The sequence below is a fragment of the Camarhynchus parvulus genome, chromosome 1A (genome assembly GCF_901933205.1).
Source record: "Camarhynchus parvulus chromosome 1A, STF_HiC, whole genome shotgun sequence".
In the NCBI taxonomy this organism is placed as follows: domain Eukaryota; kingdom Metazoa; phylum Chordata; class Aves; order Passeriformes; family Thraupidae; genus Camarhynchus; species Camarhynchus parvulus.
The window spans coordinates 47,902,556-47,922,158 of NC_044586.1; the positions used below are offsets into that span (position 1 = coordinate 47,902,556).

At 39.4% G+C, this 19,603-nt stretch overlaps 1 protein-coding gene across 2 annotated transcripts in view; it reads left to right on the plus strand.

The window, feature by feature from the left end:
- Positions 1-14,414: 14,414 nt before the first annotated feature.
- Positions 14,415-19,603, plus strand: part of CPED1 (cadherin like and PC-esterase domain containing 1) — a 145,440-nt gene continuing 140,251 nt past the window's right edge. Inside the window, exons 1-2 of one of the 2 annotated variants that reach the window (XM_030959493.1) lie at positions 14,415-14,539; positions 15,027-15,501. In XM_030959493.1, coding sequence (XP_030815353.1) covers positions 15,250-15,501 — 252 coding nt within the window. In that variant the 5' untranslated portion in view covers positions 14,415-14,539; positions 15,027-15,249. Of the gene's footprint in view, positions 14,551-15,026; positions 15,502-19,603 lie in introns of both variants that reach the window. The other variant, XM_030959494.1, reaches the window with a different exon arrangement.

Genomic DNA, 19,603 nt, shown 5'->3' on the forward strand with positions numbered 1-19,603 from the left:
TTGTCAAAAAAAAAGGTCTCTCACTGAAATGGTTTCACGAATTTCCTTTTTTTTTTCTGGCTCTTTAATGCTGCAGCACTAAATAGAAAGATGGCGTTTATGCCTATTTTTTCCTTCCTTCTTCTTTCCACTATTAAAAAATATGCTTTCTCTTTGACATAAAGATTTTACTTCAGCCCTGTGTTAGGCTGAAAGACTGTGGCTGTCATGTGGTAGCTTTCCAGACCCATGAAGAGAAGAGAGGGAGAGAAGGAAGCAGTTCCATTGCATGACCGTGCAAATAGTATCAAGGGAATAAAACCAGATAGGTCCATTAGGAATAAGACTATGTGCAGAGAATGAAACCAGGCTTCTGTCACACCATGTTTTTTCAAAATGAAAAAAGTAGACATTTAAAGTCCATGAACTCAGGGAAAGTAGATGTGAAAGAAGGGAAATGTGATTATGGATGATAAATAGACTTTGGCAAAAGAATAGGATGGAAGTTCATGAAAATAAACAGCAAGAAGCAGTTAACTAAGGTTGCCTTGAAACTGGGAACTCAATCCACTGTGTATATATTTCTGTGGAAATCTCAGTCTAAAAAAACACTTGAAGACTAGAATATGTGGTTTTAAGTGAGGCTGTTGAGACCGTGGAGATAACAAAGTGTTTGTTTTGTGGGAAACTGGTGCCATGCTATAAATTGAAATTAAATAAGCAACCAGTAATCTAGGCTCTCCTTAAACTGAATGTCTGTCCCAAGAGCTAAGTCCTTTGAGAATCAAGACTGTGTATGGACAAATCTCTCACTCTGCTGGAACCATACCTAAGATGATACCAAAATTACAAATCCAAAATAAAATTTCAAATTTTAGTGTGAATATTGGATCCCTGTTTCATTGGGAAATATAAATTATTTTTTCATTGAGAAATTAGAGAACTCACAAGAAGAAAAAACTTGTTCTTATTAGTAAATTAGTATTTTGTGTTAAGAAAACAGAAATGGACAAATGTGGAGAAAAATGCAATACCTAAGTCAAAGATGTAGAACAATAAAACCTGTACATACTTTTATTATCTAAATAGGAAGCCTGTAAAAGAAGCTTACAGGTCCGGAGGCGATTAGACTGTAAAAGCACTGAGCAGTGTGAGTAGTTACATACAGAGAGAGTTCATGCCTCATGGTCAGTAATGCTGCTGGACACTTCCCTAGGTAGACAAGTACAGGTGCAAAGTCTCTCATTCTTTACAATCAGTGATGCACTGGTTCAAGAGTGGGCATCCCTTGATTGGCACATCCACACTGCTATTTAGAAAACTGAATAATTAAGAGTAAAGGAATAAATCAGCAATATCCTCAGTACACACTGTTTAAGAAGAGCAGGACTCTGCTGTTCAAGAGTTACATAAGAGGTCAGTTAAAGAGGTCTAAATAGGAACATAATATTTGCATGTATGTTGTTTTCTCAAAAAAAAACCCAAAAATGGAAAGTGCTAAAAGCATCAGACCAATCTCATGACAGACTGTCTGATAAAATGGAAAACATATTTAAACATTTTGCTAAAACAATATAAATATAAAATAATACTTAGATTTCACTTTACCTGCAGCTGAGTCCTCTGAAGTAGGAAGTAGGGATTACTGTGTAGGAAAGTGATTTGGAAGTTACGTTGTAATTTTATGGAAACCTTAGCTCACTGTTCAGCAGCAGGTCACAAAAGTGCTGAGAACGACTCAGTAGGAGATAAAAAATAAAACAGAAAACAATTTTACACTGTGTAAATTGAATTGCAGTTAGGTGAGCGTAGTGTGAAATTCTGGTCTGCTCTGTTACGAAAAGACAGCAAAGCTAGGAAAAGGCTCAAATTGGAGGGTCGAAGCTGTATCATGACAACATAGCTGAGGAACAGATGAATTGTCTGGAACTCTTCTGGGTGGGAAAGAGGCAGCTCCATGAGAATGTAATAGGGATTGTATATTAAGAAGTGATGTGAAAAGGTGTATGTTTTGATAGAAGCAGTGGTATGAAGATAGCCAGTCCAAAATGAAAAAATGAGCAACATTTTTTCACGTGGCATGCTTACACTACGAAATGGGACATATAGCTAAGATCCCTGGATCAGAAACTCACTGAAGACTGATCAGTAGGAGTCAAAAGAGTTTATTGAGGGAAGTGTTCCAGGTTGCCTCTGACAGTTCTAAAATCCTCTGGTACTCAATGAAAGCTATTTGATACCAGACACTATATTAGGCAACCTTCAGCATTAGGCAGTGCAGTTTCTTTTAGTTTCATGTCAATGTTCTAGCATGTGGATGAACTTTTAGGATGAGGGGTATTTGTAGTACCACAAACTGAGAACCAATGTGCTAAGCACTCTAATGGAACAAAACACTGTCTATTCCTTGTAAAGAGTATTGTCTGTGTGCACTGTGGAGCCGTAACTTTTCTTTATTCTACATCTGAAATGAAAAAGGGGGAGAAAATACATTAATGGATGCTAATCTGAAAATCCCACTAGGTTGTCTCTCTGGATAGGAAGGGATAATTTGCATTTTTCTTTACCAAACTTTGCAATGTGTTATTCACACACAGTAGAGGTCGGAAATTCTGAAGTTTGTTTCACTTTTCTGTTTTGCCTCACCAGGGAGGTACTTTCCACTGTGAGTTGTCTTTTCTTGGCAAATTTTTTCATCTCCCTTCTCATTCTGCTGGAATGTCTGGGCCATACATTTTTCTTCTTCAAGACAGACAGCCTTTACCTCGACAGCAGAGTGTTCAATTTTTTTAGACTAAAATCTCTAAGAAGCAGAATTGCAAGAGGAATAAGACTTGAGTTTTTACACTCTCTTCAGGGTATACATGAATAAAGTTAGGCCACATCATATGAACATAGTCCCTTCAATTTTGTTACTCCTCCCTGATTTGACTAAAATGCTCTGAGAATAATGTAACTAAAAGGAGAAAAATGTCACTCTTCAGTGTATCTTTGCCAATTTACAGTAATGTTCCTCTTAGCACTTTCAAATGTGTATCTTGCTTTTATACCCATATAGTATTCAATAAAGACAAAAACAAGCAGCTTTTTCCTCTAGATAAATCTTGTATTTCAGAGCTATTTGAGCATGCAAATGTTGTCAACAGGTTGCATGACTACTACTTTCAGGCTTGTCCTTCCATAGGTCTTATATTTTAAACCCCCCAGTAATTTCCTACATTAGGTCATAATAGATATAAAGTCTTGATTATAAACATTATCTGCATGCTAATTGTGTTCTCTTTTTATAGGGATAAGAATAATTCCCTTATTCAATCCTCAAAAAAATCCTGAAGGTGATGAAAAGAAAAACGCTAGTGTATTACAGCTAGAATAGAGAAATACTTGCCTTGTGACTGTACAAGAAATCTACTCAAAGCAGTAGAAAATGATGAACAATGTTAGGATCCACAACTGTGTTAATATTTTTAAAGACTTAATACCTATTTGTGCCTTGTACCTTACTTTATGAAGATTGCTGTGTATTGTGGCAGCTCTATTCCTTTCTGAATACTTATTTAGCAATGTTATAGTCATTGAATCAAAGGTGTCTGCTCACATCTATTAAACTGGCTACTGCCAATAAGAGAAAGTTTTATTCAAGTTAAAGAGAACAATGAGGGGATTAGATGCAGTTGTTCAGCTACAGTATTTATATCTTTCTTTAAAAATACCAAATTTTGGAGGAATCTTTGTTGCTGAACAGATTTAGTTAGTTAGTTGACAGTTAACTTGGTTTTCCTATTTAAGGTGGTATAAACCTTTTTTTCTCAAAGAATAAATAATAGTTATACTGTATTTACAATCATGAGGATTAGTGAAACAAACAGGGAGAAATGTGAAGATAATTCGATGCTTTTTCTGCCTTCAGAGTTTTAGCCTTTTAATTTCAAATCAAGTTTTATGCTTTGTTTTCAGAAAAGGACATGTGGGATAGATGTTTACATAAACTTTCCAAGTGTGAGTGTAGTTAAGTGCTGGAAGGGGTCAGTCAGGGAAGTGCTATGGAATTAGGGAACACTTCTTTGTTAGATATAGAAGAATCGTTTACCCTGTGATAATAAAACAAATTTTGTTTACAGTTCTGTTATCTTTTATTTCAATGAGATAAAAATTACATTGTTATTAGAGGTTGGTGTGTAAAAATAAGTGCTCATCATATTTAAAATTTTTTCTAATAATGTTCAGTTATGTAGCTTGCATGAAAAGTTGACAAGCTAGAGTGTCATCTGCTGTGATGAATTCAGTTGGATATGCTCTTCTTGATCTAAATTATTTAAAGGTGTGTTTAATCTCTGTGTCATGTTATTTGGGGCTAGATTAATCTCAGGCTTTTAAAGAAAGCAGATTCTGTAGATTGAAGGATTAGCCAATAGTTGAATGAACTGGCCATAAAAACATGTGTTCCTTAGTCAGACCTGGAAAACAAAACAGTTCAGAAGTGTTGACAAACCCCTTATTTTAATTTAGGAAGGTATCCCATACATCCCAGGGATCTTACTGGTAGGCTAATACTATTGGAATGGCTAAGGAACTGAGGAATAAGCAGAAGTTAGGTAGGAGTTACTTTAGTATCGCCCTAAAAAAATCTAAATTACGTACTAATCATTTTAAACCAGAGCAGAAATTTTCTTAGACAAAGACTTACAGTTTACGTGCTTTTGCACACAGAAGTGATAATTTCAGAAGTAATGATTACCTTTGAGAGTGTCACATCAGAACAGTTCTGCCCATATCTTCTATCACATTGTTGGTTGCCCTTGTAAGACATAAATACAATCTAAAATACATATTGGGAAAAGATCTCAGTGAAGTTTTAGTCCAGGACAAGGAAATGAAAGACGATTCTCAAAAAGAGAAAAGACATAAAAATCCAACTTTAAGGTGTTTTTATTATCTGCATAAATGTTCAAGCTTTTCCAGTGCTGAAGTACTTTTCACATTGAAAGTGCTTTCCAAACACTCACCCACAGCTGTTTACTTAAAGACTTCTCTTAAGAGGGTGAAAGGAATGTACTGAAAATGTCTCTCTCTGGAGGCTGACAAGCCTTATAATACAAAAGATTCTAAGTTTTCCTTTTCCCTATTGTTTGAATCTTAAGCAGTCATATTTAAACTCATGAAGGAAAGAGACATCAAAACATATTGTTCATAATTACACCAGCACATCATAAAATTGTAACCTGATTTTCCTATTTAGCAAATGATAGTGTGATTTAAATCATTCCCAAAAATTGTCTGTAATTCTCTCTCAAGAGACTCTTATAAAGTTAATTACTTATCAGCCTTATATACATTTTATTAATTTTCAGTGTTGGCACTACCTGGTTACCTGGTTGTACATTATTTTCCAAAGCAAAGAGTCTCTTTATTATGCTTTAGTTTTAAAATTTCATCAAAACATAGTTATATAGAAATAGTGATTAAGTTAAAAAGTGTTTTAGGAGGCTATTCAGCTACTTCATACTGTATTTCAGAGCAATTCAGATTTGGTTATGTTGGTGAGGATGGAACAGGGAAGCCTTATAAATATGATTGCCTGGCAAAAGATTCTGAGAATATAGAAACTGTAAGCGAGATTGAAATGAAAGCAACTTTTGAGATCTCTTAGTTACTGAACAACGGGAAAACAATGGTGTGGTCGAGAAGGTAATCCTCTCTTGATGAAACAATGCCCTCTGCTTGCAGGCAAGTCTAAGGGTCAGAAGCAGACCCTGCTTGCTTGGCAGGAGGGGTCCAAAGAGTAGTTTTTACGGTTTAAAATGTAACACAGTATGGTAATGTAGTGGTTCTTATAGGATTTGCATGTTGTACTAGATTGGTTAGTGAGAATCAGAATATTCAACACAGAAGATGATTTAATGTATTGTAACAAGAACTTCGCTCTCTTGCTCTTGCTTCTTTCTCTCACTCACTTTCTTACTCCTCTATGCTCTAAGCTTCTTGTACCTCTTTTTTCGCTCTCTCTTTTTTCTCTCTCTCTTCTTCTCTCGGCCCTGCTCTGAGCTGTGGCTGGCAGCTCCCAGCAGGGCCCTGCACTCATGCCCTCTGCAATAAACTGCATGTCCATGACCTAGCTTCAGAGATTTCTCATTTCCGTATATCACAACTGTGCAGGAGACCCATCTGCTGCTCCTACATGGTTATATTTTGCTTATGTTTTAATTTTTTTCAAAATCAAATCCTAAGTACATCTACATCTACTTCTGGTCCTAGAACATAACTCCATAATTAAAAAATATAACAAAACCACCCACAAAAGAAACAGGCTCCAACAAACCAGTAATAAGACAAAGAACAAAAATGCCTTTATTTACTTTTCAGCCCCTCTAGACAATTCAGATTATGTGTGAAATATTGAAAAATGACAGCAAAACATTTTAGATCTCTCAGACCTGAGAAATATCTTCCTTAAACCTTGGTTTTTCAACAGACCTTTGCCTGGAATGCTAGTTTTATACATGACCTGTTTAATCAAAGTGGTCAAGATCACCCACTGGCAGTGTGATGTTCAGCCTTCTCCCAGCTGTACCACAGCAGTTCCACATGACATCCCTCCCCAATTTCAGCTTTCAAGCCCATCAGGCAAGTTTTGAGCAAGCTGTGCAGCCCATGAGGCCAGAACTGAGAGGCAGTGTAGTGACTCTGCATGGGGCAGGACACAAAGAACTCATCAGACTCATGCCAGCTGCAATGCAGATGTTCTGTGTGGCCTCCTTCACTCCATTTATTCAGGCCACCTGTGTTTGTAAGATGTAAAAATGGTTAAATCTAATTTCCAGCTTTACTTTCAGAAATATTGTGTTGAGTAAGTTGTCAAAAGTCAGTGCTTAAAAGATGTAATGTACTTAAAGGTATTTCTAAGGTAACTTCTGTGCCACGGTGGTTGCCGTTATCTTGCTCTGCAGCAATCACGCGAGGCAGCTGGACTTGTGAGAGAAGCTGTACTGTTATAACCAGATAGAGAAGTTAAGAAGCATACTGTTATCTTTGTCTGCCTATCCATAAGAACAACAAAACAGCATGTCTTGCATCTTCACTTGTACAGTAATTTCTCATATACATTCGCAATATGTGGAGTGCCCCGGGTGACACATTTCTGAGCTGGTTCATTGTATATTCCAGCAGCACCAAGAGAATGCAACAAACTGTTATATACTCTGGCATATATAATAATGTCTGGCCTTGATGGGCTTAGTTAAACCTATGGATGGCTTGAGAGGCACAGTTGAGCATTTAGTCAACATTTCTGTGAAATGTGGTTGTCTTAAAACTCTCCGTGCTAACAGAAGAGCTCTGGTAAACAAATATCCATCAGTACAAAGCCTTTTGATAGGAAAAAATCAAGTTCTTGTTCCCTTGTGCCTAAAACCTGAAAGCATTACATCCTTGTGTAATGGACACAATAGAAGTGACAAAATTTGTTTCTCGGAGACTTTCATTTGTTTCCATGCTGCAAAGGAGCATCAGAGGACCACTGAACCTAGAAGATACTGAGACAGTAATGTGATAGTAATGTGAAAAGTTTAAGTGGTCCTTGCAAAGCAACCACTTTGCCAAAGAAAGAGAGGATGTTCCTTATCATATACGCAGTGAAAAGGAAGAAAGGCAGCCAAAGATAAAGAGACAGAATCAAACACAGTTTAGGAGGTGAATTGGAAAATGAGTGTTTATGGAATGGGGAGTCTAATTGTATTTTTCTATTGCATCTTCCTAAAGTGAGTTTATTTGAAACTGACATTGCTTCTGAGAAGCAACTATATCAAAACCATTTCTTGGGGGTGAGTGTCATGAATTCTTGGGTGACCTTGGCTTTTTTCACATTTGGACTGAATTGGTCCACTTATGGTATAGAACTGGAGAAAAAAAATAAGCACACCACTAGTCTTGGATAGTTACATAATAAGGCCAGGCTAAAGTGAAAAGGGAACATGGCAGTGAAAGTACTTAGTTTACACAGAAGAAGAGGAAAGATCTTGTGACAGGATCTGGAGGACTATGACATTACAATTCTACTTCTGGGGTTTACTAAAACAGAATCTAGAACAATTAACTTCAAAAGCAAACAAACAAAATGCAGAATGTTAAATATGACAATTAAAAACATTTGTAAATGCTTCTCTTCCCTATGCAAAATGCCATTACCAAATGATTTTTTCCTTCATATTTGTTGCTTTTGTTCAAACAACTTCATGGCTGGCTTGCAAGCATTATACATTCCCACTGCATAGGCCACTATTTAGGATACATCGTGCTCTTACTCTGGAGGTCTGGCTGAGGAACTGATCTTTCCCTTCCGCAGTAGCCTCCAAACTGGTACACTTACCTCTTGCTCTCCCTCTCCCCACCTCCTTCTTATGGGAGCTCTTCTGACCTGGCGCTAAGGGAGGAGGACACAGGCCTGGTGTGGGGCAGATGTTCCCATACATGCAACAGCTGGTGAGGAATTGGGATACCCTCATTGCAGACATCATTTGAGCCAGCATGGGGTGGCTAGGACAGAGTCAATGACACTGGTATTCTCGTGTTCTTTCCACTCCCACTGGTCATTTTGATAACACTTTCATCTGAATATATGCAGCTAGGAAAGACTGCAAGGAAAATACTATTGTGCACTTAAAGCTCTTAAAGCTCTACTTTGCATTACAGAGCCCTTCTGCAGGTACAAAGCAGTGAAGAGCTCTGCTTGCAACAGAAGTGCATGAGAAAGTATAAGAGTATTTGTGCAAATGCCTTTCATATAATAAACTCAGAAAATGTAACTGAAAGACAATAAGAAGGATCGAGATCACCTATGGAAAGAGATTATTCACTGTGTTAAAATAAGAGAATGATCTTGAGAGACAACAGAGATACAGAGATTAGAAAAGGTTTGTAGGAAGACCTGAGAATGGAAGTTCAAATACTTTAACCTGAAGTGTGAAGAAGAGGGCGACCAACAAGATGCCAGAGAAATTAGGTGGAGCATCACAAAATAAAATTATTACTTAAAGTAAAAAGGAACACAGATGCTGTCAGAGGTCATAAGGCATTTCATTTTGTTGCAGGTTCTTGCAGACAATCTGGCCACTTTTTGATTACCACTGATTCTTATCCATTTCTCAGCAGTAACCAGTGAATCTGAGCAATCAAACTGGCTACAAAATCCATAAATCTCTTACCTCTGAAAAACTGCTTCAAGGGGATTATGTCAGCAAATAACTGTAGACAGGGAGAAGCAGAGAATTTGCTGATTGATTTCTTCCTCATGACATTCAAATTTGCCATTTAAGCAGGAACCAGTATATTAATAAGACTTTGGTCTTTAAATGCTTTCCTGTATCCTCATGTCAAGCAACTTGCTGTATAATTAGCGTTTATAAATAAAGATACCTCTGTTTCGCTGTAACCCTTCTGCCAAAACACAGTAGTGAAGACTATGCCTGAGACACAGAGATGCCTCTGAACAAATAACTCGATTGGCCCAGATTCTACCTAAACTTTAGGGAAGCTGGTAGGTTTGATAATCTGATAAGCTGAGTATTGAGCTTTGCTACTGCCTAAAAGATCCTGCTCCTTTCCTCTTTTTTGATCATCTTTCAATAATGTTCTCCTGCTGTTTAACCTGTACCAGCATGAGGGCCCACTGGAACTCCCCAGCTGTCAATTCAATTCCCTCACACGGCAGAAAACAGCCCAGCTGTGTATTTTCTCCTGAAAGATCTAATGAGCAGCACCACCAGGTAGGAGGAGAGGAAGGGAAAGAGCAGGAGCAGAGGTAAGGAAAGTGACACATTCTGCACTTGGCATGGGGGAACCCTGGATGTAGGGACAAACTGGGGAATGAGATACTGTAAAGCAGCACCACAGAAAGGGACTTGGGGGTCCTGGCTGCTGACAAGTTGAATTTTAGTCAGCAGTGCCCTGGCAACCAGGAAGGCCAACCCTGTCTTGGGATGCATCAGCATCAGGCACAGCATCACCAGCCAGGCAAGGGAGGGGATTGTCCCACTCTGCTCTGAGCTGGGACAGCCTCACTTCGAGTGCTGGGGGCAGTTTTGGGTGCCAAAATATAAGAAAGATACAAAGCTATGGGAGAGTGCCCAAAGGAGGACCACAAGGAAGGTCAAGGCCTCGAGGGAAAGCCATATGAGGAGCAGCTGAGGGAATTTGGTCTGTTCAGCCTGGAGGAGATGGACGTGAGATCTCATCACAGTCTACAACTTCCTCGTAAGGGAGGAGGAAGGGCAGACACTGGTCTCTTCTCTGTGGTGATCAGTGAGAGGACTTGAGGTAGTGGCCTCAAGTTGTGTCAGGGAGGTTCAGGTTGGATATTAGATAAAGGTTCTTCACCCAGGGGGTGTTTGGGCTCTGGAACAGGCTCCCCAGGGAAGTGGTCACAGCACCAGCCTGACAGAATTTGAGAAGCATTTGAACAATGCTCTTGGGCACATGGTATGACTCTTGGGGATGGTTCTGTGCAGGGCCAGGAGTTGAATTCAATGATCCTTATGGCTCCCTTCCAACAGAGCATATTCTCTGATTCTGTGATTCTCTGCTTGCCTGCTTTCACTGTGAATCAAAATCAGAGGTGAGCTCAAGCAGGCTTAAGACACGAATCTTTGCTCTCTGGAGCAGAGTAAAATCACACTATCACTAACACTTACAGGGTTGATTGGGACAAGGAGAGAGAATCTGGGCCTTTACTAAGCTGGGATTGATTTTAACTTCAGTGGGATCAAATCTTCAAATGTGCAGAACAGTAATGTATTTTTCCTTTTTCTTCATTTTGTTCTGTTCTTCCCTGTTCACTGCCTATAATGGGACCACACACAGGATTAAAGACACTACAAATCTAATTGCAGTCTGGAATGAATTTGAGGAGAAGTAAAAAACCAGGGAGGGTGGAGCTAAACTGGTTTTCTCCAACACAGCTTTACAAGATGCTTTGCTTGAATATTTACAGTGCTAAGGAGCCCTATTCTTCCTGAAGCTTTTAATTAATTTTTGAAGTTAGTGAGAATTTATGGCCCTTGGCAAAATTTTTAGCATACTAGAAAATAAAAAAGAAATTAAAGAGTTGAGCATAAACAATGAAAATTGCGTGTAGGTTTGCTCTGTGAAGATTACATTATTACAAGCACTTGAGTATCAGTTAATTTAGAAATTATCAGCTTGCACTTATTTTTCATGTGATCTCATTTATCACAGAAATGGTTGCTAGGATGTTATGCTTTGAAATTTGAAACTTTCTCCAGAAAAAGAGCAATTGTGAATAGGTTTTTTTTAAAACATATTTTCTCTTTGGCAGCCTCTCTATGGTGAAATTATTGATGCTAAATGGTTTTCTTATATCAAGACTTCATCTTACAAGCACTTATACCTAGACTTAATTTATGGTTTATGTTAGATCTCTGAGTGAAGTTAAGCATGCATAAGACATATGTATTCAGCTGACCTTAAACTCCTGTTAACTTTCTGTGCCTAATATTTTCTCCTTGCCCCTGGCAATTATGTTTCCAGGTTACTGTTTAGGTCCTGGAAATAATTTTTCAGTGGTCAGTAGCTTTCACCACTGAACAAACATGGAGACTCATGTAAAATGGAAGCTGTGTGTGTATGAGCTGAGTTGCTTAAAAGCCCAGTGAGATGATGAATAGTGAACATTACATGCCTGCATGGCACCTTGGCTAAGTCCTCTCAAATCCTCGTCCCTGGCAATTTTTAGCAAGTCTTGTGGCTTTCCTCTCACCTTTTCTATGTCAGGGTAGCTTTAAACTATTCCAGATGATGCAGATGGAACTGGGATTCCGTCTGCAAGAACTGGAGATCACTTTTGACAGTCATGGCTTGCTGCTTTTGGCACAACCTTGCCTCATGCTGAGCAGGACAGTAGTTGGCTGCTGTAGGGAGCAGCCAGGCAAGAAGTCCTGAGTGAGAGGCAGAAATAGGAAGAGGTAAATTGACTAGAGAGCCCTTAATCCATGCAATGGGAGCAGCCACTGGAAGGAACAGGTCAGGGAATCTCAAACAGGAAATCAATACTAAGTTTGTTTTGTATTTCAGAGAGAAGAGATTTATACCTTTCTGCTAGAAATTCTGAAATACACACATATACGTATGAATATAAATACTTAGCTGGATAGTTCTGATCTCACCAACAGTTATTTGACTATTATATACTGAAGAATCTTTCTTGTGAATTTGAGACCCAGGAGGCCTGACACTTCATCCACTTATATCCTTTTCCTAAATGACTAGTTAACGCCAGGGGAATTAGCCCCCATATGCAATACTCCTGACTTAATTTCTGAAGTGTCAGAATGGGGCCAGGTAAATCAGTAGACATGTAAGCCCAGAAATGTAATGGGATCCTGATTCAAAAGATAACAGCAATGGTGTTCATTGCACTCAAACTGTGACTGAGGAAAGTATTTACATCCTAAGAAATGAGCATTACATGCTATTGTCATGAAAATCACCACAAATTATACAGAAAAATCCAGCTCACTCCTCAGAACATCTAGGGAAAGCAGATGGATAGAAGGCTGATTCCCAGGAATATACAGGAGGCAGAATGATCCACCTGCTCCCTGCTGGTAACTCCTTAATTTGTTGCCTGCTTGTCCTGAAGTCTTGGGACCCATGAATGGTTTTGGGGTTGCAGGAAGGATGAAAAATTGACTAGGAGACATGGGGCAAAATGTGAGGATAAAGACTCCACTTAAATGCCTGAAAGGGGAACAGGATGTTGGGCTGGAGGGAGAGCTGTGCTGCAGGTAACTGAGGGAGCAGGGGGTGGGGACAGAGAAGATTACTTTATTCTAGTGTGGGATTCTCCAAGGAGGTATGATCTCCACATTATGAAGCAATCATTAAGCCAAATCTCTATAAAATGGTTTTTATCAAGTCTTCTAGGAATAGCCCATAAAGCTCTGACTAACATGGAATCTCACTAGGAATCCGAGAGAAGTTGACAACCATGCAAATGCCACCCACACAGCTGGTGGTTGTGGGCCCAGAAATCAGGGCATGCTAAAATCTGCAGGACAATACCTTATAACAATAAAGCAAGTCTCCTCTTCTGTTGATGGTGTCACTGTGGCTCCCAGGTAGGCTGGCAGTAGTGTCTCTGCAATCCTCCTTTGAGTGTACCAGCTCCCTAAGTATCCCTCTCCATTGGATGGAAGAGACCTACCCCACAGACAGCTGCAGGGAAAACCATGGTTTTCTGATGTCCTCTAGCCAGATTTGCTGGCTTGCTGGAGGTTTTGCAGCACAGGCTGAGTGGAGCAGCTGAGGATGTGAACTGGCATGCTGGGAAGGAGGGAGCACAAGACCATGTCTCCAGAGAGCAAAGATGGGAGCTCTTCTGAGGCTTATAAGCATCTATCACAGCAGGGTACAGGCAATTGGAGTAGTCTCTTCTTGCTCAGGATAACCCAGGAGTCTAATTTAGGCAACTACAATCCCAGACATAAAACTAAAATGCAGTGTGTGTGACCACTGAGGTCCTGCATGAGGTATTCAATCACTTTGATGGCATTTTTCTTTGTCTGCAAACTGATAGGTTTTGTTTGCGGGGAAAAAAAAGGAATTTTTAAGCTCAATAAAAATCAGTGCTTAAAAAAAATATAGTCTACCCTTCCTTGCTGTTTATAGGCCTCTAATGTGGTAGCGCTGCTGCAGCTGCCAAACTGTGTATATTGGCTCAAAGTTATTGTAACAACATTCATTTCTTATATGTGAGGCAGTGTAGGAAGAACTCTTTTCAAAAATCATTAACTAAGTATGGAAGATAAAATAGATTACTTATAAACAGATATTTTTAGCTAAAAGAACTTGATTATATTAGAAGTTCTGATCTATAAATATAACAGAGTTTATGAACTGTTCCCATCTGTCTCGTCCCTGTCCTGTGTCAGTAGGGGGAAGTAGTAACTAAGACCTTCTCTGGCTTAAATACTAAGTGCTTTCGTCAGAGTATTTTTGTCCACCCTCCTTTCTCTCCCTCTTTTACATCAGCAAGAAGTTTTATTTATATTCTGCTACGAGATATTAGATCTACTACGGAAAATTACTGACATTGCTTTGTCAGCAATGCTTATGTCCAAGTAAATCTTCTTAGTTTACAACATTTTTTGTTAATCTGGATTAAAATACTGCAGGTGCTCCTCCCTGAAAGGTATTAATATTGTTTCAGTTAGGCTAATAACTGTAACAGCAGTTTTCTAAAAATTGCAGTGATGGTGGCTTCGAGGCATGCAGCGTGAGCAAGGACACCTCTCATTCCCCATCCAGACTTCAGGCTGCGTCTCCAAATCCTGTGCCTGCTCCAAGCAGAGCCAGTTTAGCTCCACCCTCTGAGCAGTCCAGCCCTTATTTATATGAAGTCTGTGGTCCAACTGGCTTCAGATGGTGTGTGTTATGTGCGTGTGCCTGCCTCCTGAGTGTGTGAGACGAGCTGGGATCATGAGCCAGGGTTGTTCCAAGTGGTTTTAATCAGCAGCCCATTAGAGGAGAACGGAAAACTTCAAACAGGGTAAGAACTAAGTAAGTAAACCTAACGTTGAACTTGCAATCTGGACAAAACAAATGCAAATTAAAATCTTCATAGTCTGTCAGTTTTCAGATAAATTATCACTTTTAGAGAGTAAGCTGTGCCTTCTAACAGGAAGAAGGAAATTTAAAAGGACTGGAATGAAGGAAACTGTAAAAACAAAGTGGGAATTGAGAATGCAAGAGAGAAAAAACAGCAAACGATTGTTCACAAAGTTGGTACACTCTCTTTACTTTTTTCAGCTGTGGACAGGACATGTTAAGCTTTAACCTCTTGCTTTCTTGAATACTATTGTCTGGCTGAGTAAGTAGTTGCTTTTGCAAAGGGGGTGAAGATTTCTGCTCCTCACCTGTCTGCTGGCAGGTTTGTTTTCCTGAGAGCATGGAGTGGAAGAGCTCTCCACAGCTCCCTGCAGGATGCCTCATGGTGTGCTGCTGTTTGCTGCTGCTCACTTGTTGTTTTTTCACAGGTTGTTCCAGTAACTCCATGGGAAGGTGTTCCCCAAACCTCTGCTCCTCTGGAACTTGTGACTTCTTGCCTGGCACCAGGAAAACACTCAGCAGCAGAAATGGGAAAATTCATGTTAGTTTTGGGTGAAGTGTGCCTCTGACGTGTTTTACCCTGGCAAGACGTGGCTGCTTGGACTGCATCTGCAATGTGGCAAAGGGCAGAGTGAGGTCGGCAAAGAGGCCATGGTGTGTGGGCAAGTCCCCAAATGCCGCAGGCTTTGTCGCCCTCGTCCCTTCCTTCTGGCCTTAGTGGTGGCCCTCTGTCTGTTCTGCCAGACCCTGACTCCTCTCATGACCAGCAGCATCCTTTCGGCAGTTGTTAATGGGATTGCACCCAACAAACTGGCTAAAACACAGCGAGGAGGATACAAGGAGGTCTCCCCAAGCACCATTCACTGCTTCCTCCCTGGCAGCAATTCAGAAACAGTGAAAAAGGTAAGTCAGCTGGAGCAGAGTGCTGAGCAATAATTAGCAAAGCGAGGGATAGCAAGTCTGGCAGGATCATCTGAGTCCAGCTAAAATTAGCCTAAGCTTGGAAGTCTGGGATCTGTATACAAACAAATGGTGATCTAATGACAGCAGCATATGCACAAGCACATTCCCATTACCAGCTCCTCAGTGTGCTGTTATTAACACAGGAATCCTGAAATCTTCAACTGAAATATGGCATTGCTCTGTGACTCCAGGAAGATATCAGTTTGCTGCACAGACCATGCTTTATTTTGGCTTTGGGAATTGGTTTAGAGGCTTTACAGTACAGGCACGTAAATCAGGAGCCAGTGGGGTTTCATGGAAGTGACTGAGGCTGTTAATTGGCACAGGGACTGCAGCTGCCCTGTATTAAAGGTATCTGCTTGTCAGCTCTGAACTTTACTGGGATTCTGCTGAGAAGCTGAATTTAACTGCATTTGAGAAATAACAGTTAAATTCAGCATCTCAAATGCAAAACTGCATTTGAGAAATCAAAGAATATTTTCAAATCACACTGTATACTTTGGAATCTCTGTCTCACAAATTTTACTTTGCTCATAGGTCACCTGACTTCATGTTTATTTTGTATAGGGTTCCTAGGATGGGTGTTAAAACCTAACAAATGGAGACATTGTTATTTTTGTTGGAAAATGTAGTTTGTTAAATGGTCTCCAGACTGAGGTAGTTATTTTACTCTGGAATCTGTGATCAGCACTAGTACAAATGTTTCAGGTTTCCTTCAGTCCTACAGAGGAGCTGCTAATGGTGCAGCAGATAGCACACATTGAAATTATCATTATGCTAACATTTTCTATAGAACTTTAGCAGAATTGTAAAAAATTTGTGACCTCACAAATTATGGACAGCAACCACATAAAGCAGTTCAAATATATATTAAAAAAAAAAGTACCAGGCTGCTTCTTTAATTAGACAGAGTTCATAGTCTAAAAGGTCAGCAATATTGATTTTAGGAGAGCAGCTGTAAAGTGCATCTTCTCCAACAATCAGAAACAGATATGGGGAATAACTGTGGCATGAGCTCTTTAACCTTAACTCTTAAAATACTGGGTGTTTTTCTTACAGCACATGCTGCATTTGTCATAATTTTATATTTTAATGACCTTTTAGTACACTAGGTATCCAGATTCAGATCTGATCTGCAATATGACATAAATAATTACAACTTAAATGGAAATAAGCACGGCTGACATGCGGGTTGCATAGTGTTACATCTATAGAAACAGTCTATTCCTTTTTACTCATTGCTGTTGTAATGGCGAAGAACATTTCATACCTTGGGCTACTCAATGTCTGCAAGAACTGATGAAATAATGGCAAAGTATTTGCTAGTATGCTGCTTAGCTGAAAATCTCTGTAGTGTCCTCTTCTGCAAATTGCCTGAGAAAAAAAATACAGATTGACATCCAACTTGGTGTGCTGGCCAATTGAAATGAGAAGAAAGCTTTTGTTTTTACAACATGCTGTATTTACTCCTCTCCAGCATAAGTGGTTGAATGTGACTATGACATGCACATGCTGGACCTGTAGTACAGATGTGTGTATATTAACCCTTACAGATTGGTTTTCCAGGGCTGTGCTACCTTAACACATTCCTTTTCAAGTTCTTAAGACCACCCATAGCTGGCTCCCTGTTTGTCTTGAATTTTTCCTCTAGAGCATGATGAACAAAATGTCTTGCACATGTTGGGATGTTACTCTAAGTTGCTCTCTGTTTCCCAACTTTCTCTGCTGGTTGTGTGGGCTGAATAATAATCTCAGAGAACAGAAAAGACAAACCTTGCCAAAAATCTCTACCACTTTGCTTTGAAAGTGTGTTCTTGAACTGTGTGTTTTCAGCCACTGCTTATTCAAATAGTTGAACTGTTATCTGGCTTGATTTTATTGGGCACTCAGTTACATCTAAGACAGATGTCACTGCTGAAACTTTACACTGTTTTATTTTACAGTCACATGCCCACTGACTGGAGCTAGTTTGGAAACAACTTTTCATTAAAGCTCTGGTTAAAATCTTCATGTATGAACCTGGAAAAATACTTTAATATATAGTTATTCACATCTGTAATTAACTATTCATACATGTATTCTTATTCAGTAAATAGTCCAGCAAGAAAATTTAAATGCATTAAAAATAATCTATTATACAGTTAAACAGTGACTTAAAGCAAACACTGCAGCATGTCTTATGAAATCAAAGTTCATAAATAAATTTAAAGGAAAATAAGGCCCTGCTGGAGATAGTATTTTTTAGGCAGCACATAGTGTTTAGGTGTTTAGAGTGATAGCATGTCACACTGCAGATTCTCTTCTGTGTAGGGGCAGGTTTTGTTCTTGCTTCCTCCAGAAAAACATCCAGTACTGCGAGCCTGTTGTGAGAATTTGGCTCTGATTGTTATTACAGGGGGAAAATGCCCTTCCAAAATCTAATAATTTCTTCATTCAGTGTATGCATAGAACGAAGTGCCTCAAAAAACCCCCACAAAACCAAACCAAACAAAAAAACCCTGGTATCTTTTATGAGCCACATGTTGGAAGCAAAGGAAGAGATCTTAGGAAAAGTCCAGCTTTGCCACTTTCTGATATCTGATGATTTCTGATATCAACTTTCACCTCATTTTGGAGAGTTACAGACAAGTATGGAAGAAGCATGGGGATGGACGTTGTCAATTACATCTGTAAATGTGTCATCCAGGATGCTCTGGGATGGAGCCCTTCCTGTTGGGCACATAGTGCAAGCTGTCTTTTTAAAACTGCAAAAATGCAGATTTCATTCATAGCCTGGAAAACCAGGCAGAGCTCATAGTACTCCTCTCTCTGGTATCACACAGTTTTAAAAGCTGACCGAGATCTTGTCCTGAAGCTTTAAATTCACAGAAACAGAGGTTAACATTTTCCAGTACAAAATTAAAAGTTAATATCTGAAGCATGAAAAATAGAAGGCTAGTTTCTGATTCTCCGGCATTAAAGGCAGTAGAGAATGATATCACATCCAGCAGAAAGCTGTCTGCAGGTTTATCAGGGCAGGAATGATGAAATATTTGTGAATATATATAGTAGGGAGAAGAGCTGGTGCTGTAGCATCAAAACTGGAATAGGTATCAACACAAAAAAAAAAAAAAAAAAACCCCAAAAAACCCATACAAGCCCTCTGTGTGGTTTTCCTGGCACGGTATTGTGCCAGAAATACTTTTGGTACCAGCCAGCCAGCTAGCTCTAATACTGTTACACTTATCTTAAGTAATTTAACTCTGCTTCTTGGCCAGTTTTGAGAAGAGCTAATTATCTGGTTAAGCTGTGCGTCCACTCACAGAATTAATTCAGCCAGAGGCAATTTAGATGTCTCTGCACACAAGTAATTTTGCCCAGGTAGATGGTGTACCTCTGCTGGGTAGAAGGAATTTAGACTGTACTGCCTCTAGGAGGGCAGATACCTGGTGTTGAGTTGCCTTCCCAGTTAGGGAAGACCCAAAACCACTTTTCCTTTTTTTCTTAGAAGGTCCAAGTCCCAAGTCATTAAGCTTTACATTCAGGCTCAAATTGTGAGCCTGGTTCACCATACTGGCAATGGGAATTTCTGCTTGGTCCTGGAAAGCAAGATTCTTTCTTTTCCTCATTTCTTCCACAGATGGAGAAAAAGGAGGAGGAAATTATTAATCACCTTTTATAGTTATTACTCCTGTGATAGGCACTTTTTTGGGCATACTAGCTTTCCAGCCATTGTGAATGTATTTAAACAAACAAACAAAAAAAAATTCCCATTTTAAATTGGGTTCTGAAGGAGATTATTTCATGGATACTCACCAGACTTTTGCTTCACATCCCCTGGCTACTTAGGCCAGCTGAGAACAAGAAAACAGAGAAGATACACAGCTGATTATGTAAGAACTTGATGAGTGGGTTAGGCTGGCATCCAAATAAATTAAATACCACAGGTGTGTCAAAAAAAAAAAAAGCTGTCTGCCTTTCAAGGCCCTGAACCTGCCACTTATGTTTTGTGTAAAAGATGTATCTCAAAGAGGAGCTATACTGAAGTGAGCAAACAGCAAGG